This window comes from Takifugu rubripes, chromosome 13 (genome assembly GCF_901000725.2).
Source record: "Takifugu rubripes chromosome 13, fTakRub1.2, whole genome shotgun sequence".
Taxonomy (NCBI): domain Eukaryota; kingdom Metazoa; phylum Chordata; class Actinopteri; order Tetraodontiformes; family Tetraodontidae; genus Takifugu; species Takifugu rubripes.
The window spans coordinates 8,599,782-8,619,608 of record NC_042297.1 but is presented as its reverse complement, the minus strand read 5'-3'; the positions used below and the strand labels follow the sequence as shown (position 1 = coordinate 8,619,608).

Here is a 19,827-nt window from a genome sequence, read left to right as displayed (position 1 = left end):
AAGGGGATGAAGGAAGAGCCGGTCAGGGGTTAAGTGTAAAGAAGACAGCAATGAAAGGCAACTGTCATGCACCACTGCTCGCCCAGGAGCACCTGTCTCGAGAAGAACATGCAAAGTGTGCCGGTCACGTCCTGACAATACCCCCACTTTTCTACACAAAGAGCAACACACACGCACTCGCACACACTGAGAGTTTAGAGAAAAAAGGCTGTTGGCTCCACTATCAGAAAGGCATCGCCTGTCTGACAACATGCCAGTCAAGCTGTCATTGGCTGCTTCGCATATGCAAGGAAAAGTTAGGCTGATGAAGAAAAACACATCGGGTGGGGGCTGGTCAGGGAAAAACCACTGAGATATGAACAAGCCTGAAGTGAGAACAGACTTCAAAAAGATTTGATGTAGGGTGAATGCAGGAACCAGCCATCCGAAAAGCTCCGCAAAATGGAGTCAGAAGAAGTAAGAAAACTTGGTCCGGAGTGGAATTTGCTGCTATTACTCAACTCCATCCATCTTGTAAAGAGAACTATTAAACTTTCAAATTAGTGGCACCTGTATTCTACTGTTCAAACTGTAAAGTGGAAGGGGCCAAATAATCTGCGTGAATATTAAAGGTAAAATGGTACAAGCGTAGAACATCGTGTGGTCAGACTCAACAAAGCGTGATGCCAAATTTGAGATATTTTAACACCCTTTCATTCCAGGGGTTTATGGATGAGAGCTTACGGTGTACAAATTAACAGTTTCTATTTACAGCGGCTCGTGAACTTGGTCTCCTGTAGCTTTTGTGAATGAAGGGTATTGGACTTGCTATTGAAAGCAGATGTTGGGCAACAGCACAGCAGTGAGCAGAATACTTTATTGTACAGGTGAGCCATCGCGGGGTGAAATTAATTCACAAATAAACAGTTAAAAGGATGCGCGATTTCCTGTGCAGCTGTGTTTGTAGTGTTCTTTTATCTTGCATGAGTCTGATCTATGATTATTTTCAACACCTAATTTTAACAAAGACAAAAATATTTTTAGATCTATCTCAGCACTGATAGCTGCATCACAGCAAACACGATGTCTTGGCAAACATGGAAAAACACACACACGCCGCCGCCGCCACAACCACAATACGAAAAGAACCAAAATAGAAAATAACCGGATCATAGCCTTGAGTGGCTAATGAACTCCCTGGAGGATGTAGCCTATGTGTATGGGGTGAGGGGGGTCATTCCCATGTTTATTCAGCACCAATCCAACAAACCACCAACATCTATTGATTGGACTGATTATTCCATGTCTCTCTTGTGACGGGGCACATGCATGACAGATGAACCCTTACTCACGCAGGTCACATTGGATGTAATCTCATTGTATGTGACAGCTGATCTGCTCGACCAGTTTCCACAATCCAAATCACGTCCTTGTTTGCGAATACGCTGACACGTGTGAATAATGCCACAACACTAATATGAGGTGCTCAGTAGGTGCTGTCAGATGCCCAAGTTGTCAAGGGCTGTTTGGACAATCCCTGTGACTCCTTCAATGGGAGCAAACCCACCAAGAAAATTGTTGGAAATAAAACAAGGTCCCAGCAATAGGCAAGGTTGAGTTTTCCTGTTGAGATATATCCACTACTATATATATATATATATATAAAATTTATTTTATTTTTTTAAATCATTAAGTGGGAATCCATGTCAGCATACAATAGGACTCACTGCGATGTTCAGCCCACATCAAAATCTGACGTGCATCTCTGCTTTTCCATTTTAAGTGTGCAGCAAGATCACAGGTCCTCCACAGCACAGATGTGAAGCAGCGGCAGGCCATCTTAGCTGTACATGCTGACCCAAAGCAGACGTTGCCATAAAAGTTGATATCCTTCCAGATTCGAACCAAATGCAGACATCATGCACCTTTAAAATGTCATGCAGACAACACACAACACAGACTGTCATAAATTTGAAAAGGGGGCTTTTAGGAAGTGAGGGAAGGGCATGCAGGATTTCTCGCATTGATCATGAGAAGATGACCTCGTCCCATAATATGGTTGTTAACTACAGAAAGCCGTCTCATGGGCAATAAAAAGCAACTCGGTGCTTCGTTTTGCTCTCAGAGAAACAGCTCGTCTGTGTTTAAATATCACTGACTGGAGAGACTGTCGTCAGTTAGTGCTGGTGGAACTTAGTATATAAATCAGATAGCACAAGTTAGATTATGATAGATATACACTCTTATACAATCTTGAAGTGCATCATAATGTGAGTCAAAAATATTTTCATAAAGTTTTGTTTGTCTTCATATCCCAGCTGCATATCAATTTTCATTAGACTTAATCTATTCCAAACAGGGCCTTCTGGGTGGATAAAAATAACCGTTTCAGTACACTGGCTGAATCATTTAACAGAGTTTTGCCCAATCAAGCTTATCTGTAAACACCTCAGTGAAATGTATGACACAAACATGAACAGGAAATAGGCAAGACGAGCAAATACATTCAGACGGAAAAAATCAGCCGCAGACTAATCAGCCGCCCTTCATTGGTCACATAGCGGATCAATAAAAAGACCCAGGGCCTTCTGCCTGCACTATATTACACAGCAAAACTTCATATTCATTCATTGATTTTACTGTTCAGAATAGTATATCACCGAACTCCAATGGGAGCACAAAATAGAGGCTGTGGCTGAGGTCAGGCCATGCGTGGACGGATGCTTGTGCAATATTGATGGTGCACACAGAAAGAAATGGCTAAATATGTGGATCAATAGCTAGTTTACCTCTTCATGACATTTTGTTCCAGATGGAAATGTATAAATACTTCTTTATGGCTACTAGATTGGCCCTGAACAAACAAGGCTAAATGCTCCCCCTCAAGGTAAACTCTTTGATTAACAGGGCCAAAGGTGACAGGCAGGCTCCGAAGATGTTTGGGTGCCATGCCTCCAGCACCCTGAGGAGGCTGAGGTACACGGGAGCCTGGTAAGATCAAGGATTTTTCAAAGATAAGGCAGATCAGAAGCTCGGGGTAAAGTCGTGCATGTTACAACGCCCCTCACCACATACACACACAATTATTTGTAATGATAATGGGCCCACTCTTTGCTGTTTTGGTCATGTGCACATAATGATTACCATGAATAATTTAGAAAAAGAGCCTAACCTTGCAGTTGGCTATAGCTGGGCCAAACAAACACATATCATTTGTAATTCATCCAGTTAGGTATGTAGAGCACTTTATAATGAAAGCAGGCCAACAACCTGCTAAAACATCCTGCTGTTACTGATGGCACAAGAGTAGTCCATTCTTATTTACAGCCCAGCACAATTACTGAGAACAGCAGCCAGCCTTACAGCTCCCCCCCTTGTTCCACAGTGGCCAGTGGAGCCATAAAGGGAGGAACCACATTGTTGCCTACTCTTTAATTAAATGAAACCTGCGAGGTTCATTTACCTTTTTTACACATCGAACTGGCCAGCCCACTGCTCAAGACCTCCCAGAGACCATCCCTGCTTGGCCCTAAATCATGAAAGGAATAACGGCCCACTGGGTCCCTGCTGGAGGCACAGTGGCTGTACAGCGGCAAGGCCAGAGCAGGGCATACGGTGGATCGACACCAAGCTGGCAATAAGTAATTCTGTAGAGGATTAGCAGCATGATAGCCTGATCAATACTGTGTGCTCAAGCCATTAGGAATGCAGTGAGGAAATGACCCCCTCAGGTAATAAAGCAGGGCATCTGGGTTCTCCTTCATTTGCCAGCTCCATTAGTGTAATGGTATCATTATCTGCCTCGGCCGTATTTTTCTGCGCCCTGGCTTTTCCACAGCTCAACCTGCAGGGGTCTGATGAAGCCCTAATACTGAGTGTTCCCCTATCTACCATTCTTTGGTGAGCTTAGGTGTAAATCTAGCTCTGTTGGAGCTTATGTGCTACCTTGCCTTAGGTATGCAGACCCATGTTTTATGTCAGCAAACAACACTATTTCTCCATTACCAACTCATTAAAAGAGCAAGCAGCATGTAGCATGGCCTAAAGGCAAGTAAAGATGGCTGGAGGAGTGCAGAGCTGCTGAATGTGCTGAATCTGACACCCCCTCTTGCTAAAACACCGAGGCTGACATGACAGAACGTCAGCATTAGTCGCCATAATTCGTTTCCTTTACACTAATTCACCAGCAAACATTTTTGTGCGAGAGAATTGATTAACCACGTGTGTGTGGCCACATAATCAGCTTTTACCTCGGTAGTAGTTGTTAATTTAACACAATTGCCTAGGGAAAAACAAACCATTTTAATGAATGTTTGAAAATTAAATACCCTAAACAGCTTGCACTGGGTGCTGAGACCAAAGCAGAGCAATGAGGCTGATCTAAGCAATGGGCTGGGCCGAGCCCAGGACCGCATAACATCTGGTGACCCTGTGCGATCATTACTTAACCTGCCGTGCACACACACAAACACCCACTTCCTGTTTCGACAAAACACTTTATACTTGTCATCACTGTCCAAATGGAGAGCTTGCATCAAAGACGGCATTAAAATATGGGGGCTGAGGGACAGGGCGGGTGCTGTTCTAACTCTTGCTACGTCATGTGTGAAAATTCATCTTGATATGACAAAACCCATAAAACACAAAGAAATAATTTGCAATTCATAAAGGTGCAACGCAAGTCACTATGGAACTTATGATCTTATTTAAAGTCCGCCACGAGGTAAAAATGTACAAGTACTCTTTTTGCACGACAACATATCTGTTAGATGTTCCCACTTTCTACAATGTTGGTTTTTGCTGCTGGTTTTACAACTTAAATTGCTCGGTGATTAACTTTGTCAGCTCCTCACTGACGCATTATATGTGTATAGTTTAAATAGTTAAATATACTGACATATGCTGCACAGATGTGGTACACATATGGGGTAATTGTTTTAATGTATTTAAATTCTTTTGTTTTAATGTATTTAAAATGTTTTAATGTATTTGTATTTGGTGTAATTTTGGTGTACCTAATCTATAGGAATTATATATTTTCAGGGTGATAAATTGTTACCTGTGCAGATTTGCCATGGTTCTTCAGTTTTGTCTTATAAACACAGCTGTAAAGGAAGAATGACGTTGGACCCATCAACATCCATCTCACATTTTAGCAACATAGCAAACTGTTACCTCCTGGACATGAGAACCACCATATCCATAGTTTCTTTTTTTTAATACACACGCATCATATGCAAACAACGGTGCAGCAAAAACAGGACCAAAAGAGAATGCAGCTCTGTCTGTGACTGTTTTACAGTCGTACCTTCATTTTGCATTTCTCAATTCCTCATGTTCATCTCCTTATTTATCTAAAGGGAAAGGAAGGCATTAGGTCTGTGCCGTAGTGCCTGAGAGCCTGAGGGCCAGCTGGAATGAGTTCTCTCTCTGAGCCGCTCATCTGGCTGCCATAGCTGCTTTCATAAACAGGAGGAACCACGTCTGACATAGCTGCACTGCTGTCGTACATGATCCAAACACATGTGCCACGGCAGACTGCATCCAAATCAGGAGATAAAGAGGAGGAAGAGAGTGGCCTACAGACAAACCATGTCTGGCTGAACCACAGCCCCAGGATGCCTTTAGAACTTTCCTTCCTTATTTCCACCAACAACAAAAGTCCTGCTGCATGTGAAATCCGGCTCAAGCGCAGATCAGCACGAAGGACATCTCTGTTTGCATCACAATGATCCTGCACACATGCGCTTCCCAAAACAAGGATTTGTTTTAAACATCTCAGTAATACAAATTATGCCATGTGACAGCAGTCATTTCTGAACTAGCTTAACTTTTCTTCAACTATTGGTATTATAGACTTTACATGGCCAGAGAGATTTAACCAGAGAGATTTACTCAAAAGAATTTTGTACTGTTTCTTTCTAAATAATATATATAATGTTACTTTTAATGCTATTGTACACGATTTCTCTTTATTGATAACGCCCTCAAATTGCAACTCGTATCGTGCTTCCACATGATGTTTGAATGCAATTCTGCAGGCTACGGCGATTTATTAGCGTTGGGAGGGAACCGCTCAAATCTAATACTTCATTTTCATAACTGAGGGGGAAGGATGGGAAACACAATAAGAGAAATAGGGAATGTGAGGTATGCGTTGCCGTGCTCGACTCTCTAGCTTTTAAAATGCAGCCAGCAGCATCACATACGGAGCGTCAGACATTCAACGAGCGACAGGGCTTAGAAATATTCCGGACCTAACGGAGAAAAGCGCTTTCAATACCTTTCTTCTCTTCTCCCCCTCACTGTCACCCGATCTTTTCATGTTCCTGGAGTTGTGTTTACACTGCCTCGCATTCATTGAGGGCGACGGTGGTTGTTGTAGTACACGAATAAATTACAAATTCATCGATTCCCATCTTAGAGATAGTTAAGTTACCTCACCCTTTATCAGACATGTTAGACAGAGACAATCGTTTGTTTTTTATGATTAAATGTGACGTTTATTGAGAGCTTCTCAAATAAGTCGCATGAAGTTCATCAAGAAGAACTACAAATCCCAGATGAGAGTCGTGCTGTTACCGGAAGTAACTGCAGTGCACTCTAAATGTTAAACTGCGCAGCTGCGACAGGTACGGAGTATGTAGCCCATAAATAATAACAACAACAATAATAATAATAATAGTTGTTATTGTTATTATTATTATAAATCCGAGTGCGTGTCAACTTAATAAAGAAACAGGAGTAACATTAATAAGAAGAATAAGAATTATTATTATTATTATTATTATTATTATTATTATTATTATTATTATTATTATTATTATTACCCCTGTTTCTTTAAGATGTTAACATGCACTCGGATTTATGATCAGAAATGGTCAATATGTGGACCTTTTCGGTACATCAAAAGACACATTTATATTTATATTTATGAAAAAATAGCAATTAAGCTTTGAACTTGCTCCAGTCCAGCCCCCTTTCAACTTGTGCATGTATTTCAAATCCAGGTGTTTCCTTTTTTTCTGCTCATGTAGGCTTCAAAACGTGTCAGTTCATTTCAGCTCACTGCACATCATAAAAGGACACCATAAACACACCATCCTCATCCAGATTGCTCGTAACATGTTTTGAATGGTGCTGAAATATGTTCAGGTCATTGTTCCTAAGGAAAGCACATAAGCACATGTGAAGTACATGTGAGAAAGTTTTGCAGATGTAGCAGGAACTGGTAGTGGGAGGGTGGTTCCAGGGTGGATTTGAAGGGGTCTGAAACACCTGTTATATATTACCATTACAGACTTTGATCACTGTCTTCATTATTTTTCTTTGTATTCTCTTTTCTTTTATGGTAGAGTTGACCGAAGTGAGCTGGGTCCTGTGATTTAGCACACATGTTTCTTTCACCTGTCTTGTAAAATGCTCAAAAGCTTTTACAATTTCAAAGATTGGGGTGTCTCTGGCATCCTTTATTATAAATGAATGGGTTTCTTTGATTTCTATTTATAACTTACACTTCCTGCTCCTTGGTTTAAAAGATGAGGGGGGAAAGATAACATTAACTTATAGTTCCATTGTGATATTTTTTTGGGGGGGGTGGGGGGGGTGGGGGGGTATTTGTCTTACCCACTGTTGGTAGCAACTTTTTTTTTTTTTTTCATTTAGTCCAGTCTATAATTAACATTATTAATCAAATAAAATCAAGGCCTATTAGCAGGGCTGAGTTGACCAATTAGGTGTCATTTGTAATATTTTATGCTATCCTACAAATCATTTTCAGAGTGCTCAAAATAATTACAAACTACTAATTATATTTTTGGGAAGTTTCTTTTCGGAAGACTGCGTTTTCAGAGGGGGAGCTTGTTCTTTCAGAGAAAGCTACTGCTAGAGCATGATCTAGTCTTTCAGCTCACACTATACACAATTGATATGCTATTCATACTTTATATTGTATAGGGTGTGCTGGAAATGTTGCTCAACACTTAAATAAAATATCAAATAAATGGAATTGAAGGGATGTCATAAATTATATTCTAAAAAACATGTTTTGCTATTGCATTGTTTGTGTCAAAAATATTTTATACTTACTTTTAATTGTATTCAAACTACAAGTTAAAGTAAAAACATATGCTCTCATTTTACCTCAAGGTGATGTGAGAAGAGAAAGTTGGATCTTGCTGTTCTGGTCTGTGAACAATCAGAATCTACAGGATCTTTACATGTAGACAAGCCAATTACCTTCCTCAACAATGCCTGTCATTTGTCCTACAGTGATTCAGACCATATAGCAGCCACCTCTCCTCTCATCTCTGCCCTTTGGGGTGCAGCACAAGGTAAGGTCGTGTGTGTACACACGCTGATGTGGTATGGAGGAGAGAGGAATTACTTTGAACTTCTACAGTCATAAAGTCCTGTCTTCTGGACAATGTGTTTGCACTCATAAAGGGGATATGCTTTCTGTTAATGTGGATTGCATCAGATCCGGATGACCCTTAGACATGACTCCTTCTTGTGATATAAAGGGTGTTCAAACATGCTGGGAAAAAGAAAAGATGAGAAAGAGTGCCGAGTGCGCCAGGACATACTAAAGCGAGACAGACCATTGTGTTTTGTCAATATTAAAACCAGATTCCAGCAATCATCATGTCTTTGTGCTTCAAACCCACTGTAAAAAAAAAATCCCCTGGAAAACCTGACATCTAAGTGGAAGGCCTCTGTGAAGAGTGATTTACGTGCACTTGCTGCAGGTCGGCTTAAATCTTATTACCTTATCAAGTAAAGTTGTGCTGTTAGAGAGGATCAAAGCAAAATGGCATAAATGCAGCATAACTACGTCTCTGTGACGCTGCTACAGCAAAAAAAAATATTCTTATGATTATAATTATAATGATTATTATCAGTATTAGTAGTAGTAGTTTTAGTATTAGTGGTAGTAGTAGTAATAGTAGTAATAATAGTAATAGTAGTAGCAGTATTAATATTATTACCGGTATGTGACCAAGTATGTAGTTACTTTTTATCATTGTCCTTCGCTGCTTAGCTGAAGGAAACTGTTATTTGTCGGTGCTTTAAAGCAGATTGCTGCGCAGTGTTTTCAATTATCATCAAAGAGCTTTTTGCAGGCAGTAATCGCCGTATCACAACCTGAACTGTATTATTAAGGCTCTTTGCCGAATTCCTCTAAATCATTCTTGCTCAGAAGATGTTTCTCTTTGTTTTCGCTGACTTTTTTCATTCCACCAAGCCCACCGCGTTTAACCTCTACCTTTGAAGTGCCGCCGCATCACCCGTGTGCAGACACATTGTATCACAATTGTACCTGTGTGGTTCACACCCGGTGGCCTATTAGTTGCAGAGCTTAAAATGTTCCGTGTAACTTACAACGCGTGTTTTATTTGACCAGGTGGACAATGAGTGTGGCACCATATGTATTTTATTAACCAGTGTGTCTACAGAAAGGTGGAAAGTTGGGAAGAGACAAGCTGAGTCAGAGGAGAGTGTGGCTGGGAAAAAAACTTTTATTTCTAATGTATAGTTTGTATTAGATGTAGAAATCTTTTTCATATGTGCCCAAAAACAATGGTGTTATTCAAATCTAAGTTTAAATGGTTAAAAAATGGAAGAAATATATAAATCTTAGTCAAATGTCTGACACAGTACACTAGCAAATTAATACATAATGTCAAATCATTTAAAATGTACAAAATTAGAAACAGGGTCCAAAGGCTGGATGAATTGGACAAGAGGTCAAGAAGAGACGCGGGGACGGATGGCCAAGCTTGACTGATGGGGCGTTATACGGGGACTGATTAAAGTTTCATGTATTGTGTTGTAAAAGAATGAAAAATGATTGTGTGAAATTTCCTTTTACAAATGTCTCTTAGGTCTCCTTTGAAGCATATTGACAGTGGTCTTAAATGAGTTTGTTGTCATGGATACAGTTGCTGGTGTGTTGCACCACATCAGCTTTAATTCCATTTTTGTCTTTTCTAGTGTATTTGCATGTGTGTTGGCTTAAAAGTCTCTGCCTTTGATGTTGATGGCACATCTGACTTTTGAGTTATTAGGACTGTCTTACAGCACACAAAGAGCTGTGTGTTTCACCTGACCTTAATATTTAATCAAAAGGTTCCTTATTGTATCCCACATCTATGTCATTTGTGCCACATAAGCCATTTAAAACAAAAAAGTAATAAAAAAAATAGCTGTAACTGCACATGGAACCTTTTAAAATGTTTTTCTTAAAACACACAAGTTTAAACCTCAATCAATCATTACATGGACCCACAGGAAAGAGGCTTTTGGTGACCATAGTGAAGTGAAAAATGAGCCTAAGATGTGGCGCACCTCCTCTCTTGGGATCACTTCCAGAACCTTAAATGAGGACGCGATTTACTTCTGCTGTGATTTGAACACTATGATCACTGGGCAACTTTTATAAGACACCCATTAGAAGTGAGGTTTCGACACACAAAGAAAACCCTTTTAAAATCCCACGCACAATGTCGGCCTCAAGGATGTCATAAAACTGCACAGAAGCAGACATCGTGTGTGTTGTCCACACCACGGGGACTAAATGTCCCTTGTAAAGGCAGCATTGACCCCCTTTTCTGGGAAAAGCCTGTGCTTTGTCACCCTCCTTACAGCTGAACTACATATGTTCATAAGAAGAACCCGACTGCTATATCTGCTAGAAATACAAAAATTTGTCAGGACTTTAATTCATCTAAAAGTAATCCAGCTGTAATGGGACGTGCCCCAGTGTGACCTCTCACTCCACCTGCCCTTGAGAGTGTTTACAAAGTGCCAACTCTTCTCATTAGCGTTTCCATTAGCCCAGAGTTATGGCTGCCCGACACATCAAACACAAACCAAGCGAACCATGGCCAAAATGGCATTAATATGATATGTAAGAGTTCAACAAATTTTGGGAGGGATCTCTTTGATGAGGACTGTTTTACATTAGAGGGCTCTTTTATTGGGGCTTTTCTGGTCTTTAATGTGCATGTTTTCCCTCTTGAGTCAGTGTTACCAGGTTTAGGCCTTGTATTTTAACCAGTCTCTGAATTCAGTGGAAGGCGCACATACGGCACACATATGACTGATGTTAGAGTCAGGATATATACTGTTAGGACTAGAAGACAATGCTCGGAGGTCTTTTGATGTGCAAATCATCGTGCCTTCTTTGGATCATAAAGATCTGTTCTATTGTATGCTTTTCTCAACCAGCACATACACACATTTATTGAATTAATCTGTCCATTTGTTACTAATAAATGTTAAAAGTGCACACTGATGAATGTGAAACTGATTCAGGCTTGGCAAGTGTTCAGGAATTTATCTGACAGCCCAAATTGTACCCCGAACCCAGCGGCCTGACCACTGACACAGAGAACGGAGGGCGTTTATTTATTCACGCACATTTCTCCGCGTTTCCCAATTAGCCGACATTGTGGAGCGTGCTGATGGTGACAGGTACATATAACACTGGCTGAAAAGTTTAAATCACACCCAAATGCTCACTTTCAGAGCTTCTTATGGTCTCCTGGAGGCCTCCTTCGCCTCTAATTACTGTACATTCAAGTGAATGTCAGGCTGGTTTAAAGTGGAGTGCAGACACGTTTCACTCATCAAATCCAACCGCAGAAGTCAAACTGGAAATTAGGAATTGTGTCTTTTTGGTTTGCTAAATTCCAATGCCACATTAGGCAGCATAGTTGGTTTAACTCAGTATGCCTCCATCTGGGTTGTTTTTCAACGGCGCGATGGCCAGGATGCTGCTTTAAATGAGTTCTCTGTCTCTATTTTCACTGTAGCTTGTAAGATACGAGTAACGAGAGCAAGGCTGCATTGCACCTCCATTCGTCTTATGCTGATAAATAGAAAATCCTAGTTATTTCTTTGAGCAGTATTGAGAAACTTTTAATACCATATGTGTTTGCGTGACTGGTTTGGACTGAATCTTAAAGCAGATTCTGGTTACTCAGAAACATCCGATGCTTTGTGAGCAACAAGGCCTCCTCCTTTCCAAATAAAAAATGGGTCTCTTTTTTTTTTATTTATTTTAATAACTTTTTAGTCATATTTTTGTGAAACAAATCATCTTTAAAATGCAGTTAAAGAAAACAGATATTACCTCTTTGAAACATTAGTTTTTGGTTAGGAGATTTCCTGTCAGTGGAGTGTTTTCTGGGGTGGTTTTTACATCACTCTGTGTTATTACCAATGCTTTGGTTATGTTACTGTGTCTCACTTATATCCTGACCTCTGTAAAGATCTGTACATACATCACACAAGCGCCACACACCTAGAAGTAATTTTTTCCATGCACTTCTGAACCGAAAGCAGCCTCGAGCTAAAGTTTGAACCGTTCTGGAAAATTATGTTATTTTGTGGTGTAGGTCAGAGAAGATCATTTGAAAAAAAAAAAGAAAAAAAGTGGGCTGCCCCAGTCTGAGGACATGCGACGGGTGATGACTTTTAAAAGAAAATGCCACAGCTTTTTCACACATGTAGATCACATGTGTCACACAGCCAACTCCCTATTTCAACAGTGTCAAAGGCGTGTCTGGATCGCATCCCGAGCCCTTTGCTTGTTTATCTTTTGTGAAAAAGGACAACTAAACCAACGGTGCCAAAGCACTCCAGGCGCTTTGATATGTGAAATTCTAACAGTGGGACAGCTCCCTGCTCAGCTGGTACACAGATGTGTGTGTGTGTGTGTGTGTGTGTGTGTGTGTGTGTGTGTGTGTGTGTGTGTGTGTGTGTGTGTGTGCGCACGCGCGTGCGTGCGTGCAGGGGGAGTCCGCTGTCTGAACCGAGCACAGATTAGTGACTCCTTTTCTTTATTCCTAATAAATAAACCCCAGTGCATGCTGGGGTATGGGTGAGGGGAAAATAACATGCCACTGGCCAATCAGAGGCAGGTGGTAATGCTTGGTGGCTGCAGAGCCTGCAGCTCTTATCATAAAACAACTACACTTTTAACTTTAATTGTAGTTGTGGAGAGATTCTGAGGTTTGGGTTAGACGTGTTTTATTACTTCGAACTGGAATCAAAGCGACAGCAATGTAATTATGTTAAAAGCAGGCAACTATTTTGTCGTAAGGGACGGCGGCCAAGTCTCAAGCCGAACCGGGTGATAAGGGTGCTGCCACAAAAAGTGAGACGTCTTTAAACAGAAATGGAGAACAGTCCACTGACTTATGAAGCAATAATTATACACACGTTTTATTTAATTTAAAGGCTACAATTGAGAAGATGAAACAGAATATGTATGTGTATGAAGGTCGACCTTATTCAGTAATGATGCTTTGTGACTCATATTTCAAAGTCATAAAGGTGACGGCAGCGTTAATAACAATAACATAATGAGAGTATTATAATATGCAGTAAATGTAATAGCAGCTTTATACACGAAAATGAGGACACTTTACGGAACAAACAAACAACCAATGATCTAGTATCCCCAAGCCTGGGTAAACAAGTCAGCAACACTGAAGGCCCTATCCCAGAAAGTCCGTTTTGTTGGTTTGATGCACATCAGGGACTTGACCGGAAGCTGGTGCAGATGTTTCAGGTTGGGGGTGATGTGCTGGCAACTGGGTTCTGAACATCCTGTATTCTGCCTAGGGCTTTGTTTGGGGGCCCAAACAGGCCTCCATTACAATAGTAAGACATACTTTTGAGGTGAAGGAAGGTGGATCAGACCGCAGATTTGATGTGAAAGTCATAGGAGCAGGTGGAGATCAGGATGAGCTCTAGACTGCATATCTCTGAAGATATAGACATCTTTCCATGGAGGATAAAATCCCCCATCATCCAAAGCCTGTCCTTGGGCATCACAGCCATGAGTTCTTGCTTTTTACTGTTCAGTTAGCACAAGTCAGGGCTGATCCAGGTTTTTGCTTCAAGGATGCAGTTGACGATGGACTCTCAGCAGGGTGGTAGAACCAGAGGCCGCTGGCCGCTGGTTCTGGTGTGCTTCTCTTTCAGATTATGATGAAAGGAGCAGAGAATTAGATGACACACCTTGTCTCTGTAATTCTGTGCTTCATCATGAACTGAGGCATTAATCCCCCCCCCCACCTCTCCCATTGTGCAATTCTCTCCGGAGAACAGACGTGTCACTCGGCACAGCGTCTCTATATAAGCCACCTCAGGTGTTTGGCACTAGCATCAACACAGGTATGACATGTCATCAGATTAATTTATCCACAGGATTTGAGATCACAGAGAAAGGGAATTAAAGGACAATTCCATGACGCCTTGATTTGCCCTTACCAGTAGACTAGAGTGGGTCCGTCCCAGCCTGTTTTTAAGATTTCACATGAGCTTTATTTCAGCCCTGACAGACTCTCTGCCAGTAAAAGGGAAAATAAATCACCCCTGCTAAAGGCACAATCTGCTCAAATTCACACCAAACCAGTTAGGCTGTCATGATTTCATCCGTCCATCAGTCAGGTACTTGGCTGCCCTACTGGTGACATTCTGCAACAGTGGAACATATTTTTCTAGACTTTAATACTTCTTGATAAGTAAACAATTGACCCAAATTTGACCTCTCTCACATCTGACCCCACTTCTACACGTTTTACGTTGACAGACAGTTCTACAGCAGACAGCCGCCAAAAAAAGGAGAGAAAAAAACACACAAGCAGCAACTCAATGCTGCTGAACCACAAAAACATCAAGCTGCCATTTTGGGGCCTTTCCCATAGCCCATAGTTCTTGGTAATTAGTCAGCAATTGGAGATAAATTGTGTGATTGGACGTGAAAACAACGTGGGGATCGCAGACTGCGGTTTGGAATAGCAAATTCCTCCGGGAGACACAAGTCTGTCACAGGAGGAGGGGAATCTTGATTTAAAGGCGTTGAATCAGTAAAATTGTGTGCTCTGGGAGGCAGCACAGGAGTTTTTAATTGCTAACATTAAATTACAGACTCAGAAACTGTGGCGTGTATTGTACAGTATGTATTTAGCCAGACTTGCAGCTGTAACTTGGTTTTCCATAAATGTCAGTATCACCCAGTCACATGTGTTGCCTCTGTTGGGAGTTAGCCGAATGTATGACACACAGTTTTTGTTCATTAGCAACAATTAAAATGCAAATACAACTTTAGTTTGCCTCTTTTCTTGATTGCAACTAATTTCTGCAAAGGTTTAATGCCATTTTTCTGCCGGAACGTTAATTTTCTCTACACTTGGCAGCTGTAATGTTCTCAAATAATTTGCGTCCGCCACCTTCGGATGTGGCGTATAACTGACTCACATGTCTCCTCACCACATTCAATCTTTCCACATGCATACAAGTGATAACCGCTTCACTATAATGTCTCCATAGCGATTTTGGTTTTGCGGTCGCACTAACACCCAACACATTTGTGTCTCTATCCTGGGCTCTGGTTCCCACTTAATTATGTTGATCACTTTGTGGAAAGACGCGTTTCTACTGCTTGTGCACTTAAAACCTGCATCAAATGTGAAGGCTCCTGTCCGCGTGTCACCCGTGAGTCAGCGTGACTTGGTCTTGAATACGCATCCCAATGTGTGTGTGTGAGCGTGTGTGTGTCTGTGTGAGACAAGTGTTTTGTGGGGGAGGACTGCGTAATGTCAACAAACAGCAACAACAGCAGTTGCGCTGGCTGCCACCGAACCTCAGCTATGTTGTAATTAGAAGTGGATGAAAGTGTGTGACAACAGTGCCTTTAACAGTAACCCAACATTTCTCTCAGTTGGAGTCTGGCGAGCCAAACTCTCCCCTTCTGGATGCCACATGTCACCACTCCTCCGGCTGCTGATCCTGCTTGTCTCCTCTGCCACTGGCCATTTAGGTCTGCAGCCCAGATGTTTGATATGGTCAGCTTAAGCCAATCAAATGACTCACCCTCTGAGTATAGATGCACACAAACGTATGTGTGCGTGCTTTGTAATCCTTCTATCCTGCAGTCTGTGCTGCCTCCCGCTGGCTGGGCATGATACTGATCATGCCGCACACATTTCCTCAACCTCCATCTTCTCCCCAGAGAAAAATAATGCGATTAATGCACTTTTGTGTCGGTATTAACCTGGTGTAGGCTATCACTATTCACACCAGGTGGGACCCCAGGAAGTCAAGAACATGCTAACAAGAGCCCAAATTGCCTCAGATTTGAACTTTCCACTGTCGAGCGCTTTTTCATTGCAGCTCGGTCTGAAACAAGTCCTCCACGTGTGTGACAGAGTGTCAGGCTCTGAGCTCCACCGACATGTCCTGGCATGAAGAACACGTCTGAGAAAACTTGTAAACAGTCAGCCATAATCATGTGTACCCTGAATGGAGACATGATTAATCTAATCTCTGGCAGGCCAGCTAATAATGCCAGAAAATGTCTTGTTACTTTTTTTTTTCTTTCCCCAAAGCAATCAACATGTTCCTGCCTTGGGGATCGGCACAGAGAAAAAATTCAGACAAGAGTTTTATCCAATTTGCAAAGTTTATCATGTTACAGCGACGGTATTTAACTCTGATGCGTGGAGATTACTGTTGCTCTGACTTCTCTGTTTCTTTTGTACATCTCAAGCTTGACCTCTGTGCATCCTCTCAGAGCTGGATATAGAGTTTAAGAGCTTAATTGGCTGCAATAAAACAACACAAAGCCTGCTTTGTTAAAAAAAAAAAAAAAAGCTGTCCAAATAATGGGGGCTGCTGCCAGATCCCTGCATTCTGAAGCCACTGGATCTCGGTGCAGCTTCGGGCTCCGATGTGAACCTGACCCTCTTCATTCCTGTGCGGTATGTTCAGGCCTCCTCTGCGGTTTGGTCAGGTGGGAGCGAGTACCTCATCTCATCCGCGGCGAGTGGGGGGGGTTGAGTGCAGACAGAGTGGCAGAATGGTTTGCTCAGCAGCCTCTTGCCTGCGTTTGTTTGGAGCTGCGGTCCTCTCTGGAATATGTAACCAAATTCCTTTCCCTGTCCCACAATTGGAGTTCGCTGCCAGCTTCCCTGGCAATGAGAGCCTGAATTAGGGCCAGTCCTCCTGCTCATCCCACAAAGTCTTTCATGTTCCCAAACCGCAGCCTGAGCAAGGCGCCTCGGTTTCAACAGCAGCAGACCAGCATATGTTTGCCTAATTCCTGAGACATGATGACAGTGGTCTCATAGCCGCGAAAAGACAGCCTCGGTTTTTTTCCTTCCTTCATCCTGCACTTTAATTATTTTTTGTCGTTGATGACTTCCAATAGTTACACACCACATGTTTTCTCATTACACATGTTTTTATGCCTTTTTCATGTGTGTGAGTGTAGGTGCCCCCTCCCCCCACCCCCACGATCCTTTCCTCCCCCTTCCCCCAAGTCTTGCTAATGTATGACCCTGCAATTGGAAAGAAAAAAAGGAGCAGCAGGGTTTTTTATAACTAACCAGGAGATGGAATTATGGTTAGTTATTAAACCCACAAGTGCTAGGTGTAAGAGCAGATCACAGTGGACACGGGTCACAACAACTCACCCAGGAACAGGACAGATCTCATAAAGAAGGGCGTCATGCCCTCTTGAACTTGCGTTCACACTTTGCTGGCGCCTCAGATACTCCTCCAACCTGTTTTTTTCTTAGCTGTCTGGTGAGTTCCAGTAATTTAATATTTCTATGAAATCTGCAGTCTTTTAATTACACAAAGCAATTAGAAAGCCCAAGCTCACTGCGCTGGTTCAGAGAAGGCTGAGGAGGTAGGCGTTCAAGTGTAGTGAGTTTATGCCACAACGCGGCCCGTCTTGAAGTTCCTCGCACATCTACTGGTAGACAGTGCGTCAGTAGAGGCATTACTGATGGCGTGCTGACTAAAAATAATAAAAATAAGGCGCTACTCCTTTTGCCCACACAATCTGCATCATTTTCTCCAACTTCTGTCTCATTACCGTATTCAGAGGGGAGTCAAAGGCCAACTTTCTAGCTTAGACATGGAATAAGAAGAATTGCTGAAAAGAAAAAACACAAAAAAGGCATGCATAATATCTTTCTTTGAAGGGGAAGGACTGTTTTTCCTGCCCTGTATATCATTTCCCAGTCACCCTTTCACCCCTTGGGCCAGTCTTTTGGGAGCTTATCCTCCTTGGCTCAGATCAGCTGCCTGTGGCTGTCATTGCATGTGTGTAGTTTCACCGCTAGTTTCCTATGGCTTACTGTAGCCCTGCTAGTCTCTTAGATGGCGTGTGACACACACTTATCCCAGGGAAATCTGCACGTCCTGTTCTGCCAAGTCAAACAACCCTTTGTATATCGCTGACGTCTAACCCAATATCTTTGGGATTATAAGACATGGGTGTTTTTTCTGCATTTTCATGCAAAAACTGACCCAAGTTCCAAATACTCAATCATTAAATTCTCAGCACTGCTTGCTGAAACATTGAGAGTTTATTTTATTCCCGTATGTACAGACAGCCACAATACATTTTTAGCAGCCGCGGCAGGAGCCGTGTGTATTTTAACACGCCGACCATATGTGGCATGGTGACCTCTTTCATAAACAGAACAGTCTGCAGTGCACCATGTGTCTGATGCACCAGTTTTGGAGAGGAAGGGGGTGATTGGGGGGGGGGGGGTGTTTGAAAGTCTTGCTGGAGCCATTCCCTTTTGAGGGGAGATGGGCAGCACATGAAACTGTACATTTAACTGAGGTTCAGATCGTTCTTGTATGAGTTAAGCCAAAGACTGCATCTGTGTGTTTACCAAAAGGTTGACAGAAATAGCTTGAGAAGGATTTCCTGTCCTTAAAATGTCAGCCCAACATCCAGTACTTCAGGCAAGTCCAAATATTGGGGACTATTTCAACTCCAGTTCTGCATCCTTTGTGCTTTGTAGTAGAGTCTTGGATGAAGAACAATGGTGAGGTAGAACAATTAGCTTTTGCCAAATAAACAGCCCTTTTCTCCAAAGCAGATGATCAGTCTGTCTTTGATTGATGTGGGTGGCCAGAGTTGAATGCCACTTTCTCCAAGCGGACCCTCAGGCCTTGGAGCCCTCTCATCGCAAAGGCCCCTTATAGCGTCCTACCTGAAGGTATCAGGTGTTGTGAGATCTTTCCTTTGAGGACGGGGCAGGGCAGCTTGGGGTGTAATTACACATGCATTTGAAAGAAAAAAAAAAGTCTTCTGTGGGTAACGAGGTTGGGACGATGCTTCCATCTCAGAGGGTGGTCCCTCCCTCCACCCTGACACCGATCCCCCAGCCTCTCTGTCTGTGGCTGCTCACGCGAGTCGCCCCAGTGCCCCATCTCCTCCTCTCCCCATGCCTGGACAATCGGATGGGCTTCAATGAAGGACTGGAAGTGGCGCCCACCCCAGTCGCTCCAGCCAAACAGGCTCCCAGAGCTGCTTCCAGCCATTTCATCACATTACATCAGATCAAAAGCAATAAGCTAATTACAAATGGCGGTGGCCATGCAAGCAGTAAATACAGAATCAACTAAATTGATTTAATCCTCTCAGCGCTAAGTGAAAAACATATCAATGCTGAGGCCAATATTAAAGTCCTCTTTTCCAGGGCAACAGTGACAATTGGATAAATTAAAAGAGCCCATGAAGTTCATTCAAACACACTAAACTCAAGCAAATGGCCAAATGGATTTGAAGTGATGTGTTATTTTGGGCCCCCGGTGCTGCAGGTCCAGCATATTTAGAATTAGTTGTTTTGTTTGTTCTTTTGGCATGAGGAGGGTTTGCTGAGGAACAAACGTCTTCTATCATTCTTTGTGGCTGCAGTGAGGGGGGGGAAATGTTTTATGCATGCCTCAATATGCATCTTAAAAGCAAAAGCATTAGGAATGATAGTGAAAATGCAAAAGGTTTTCATCAGTCTTTACTTATTCATG

At 42.2% G+C, this 19,827-nt stretch overlaps 1 protein-coding gene across 1 annotated transcript in view; it reads right to left on the bottom strand.

The window, feature by feature from the left end:
- Positions 1-6,520, bottom strand: part of fto (FTO alpha-ketoglutarate dependent dioxygenase) — a 101,407-nt gene extending 94,887 nt beyond the window's left edge. The window contains exon 1 of the mRNA XM_011609693.2: positions 6,263-6,520. Within this exon, the coding sequence (XP_011607995.2) occupies positions 6,263-6,340 (78 nt within the window). The 5' untranslated portion in view covers positions 6,341-6,520. The remainder of the gene's footprint in view (positions 1-6,262) is intronic.
- Between the last annotated feature and the right edge of the window lie 13,307 nt (positions 6,521-19,827).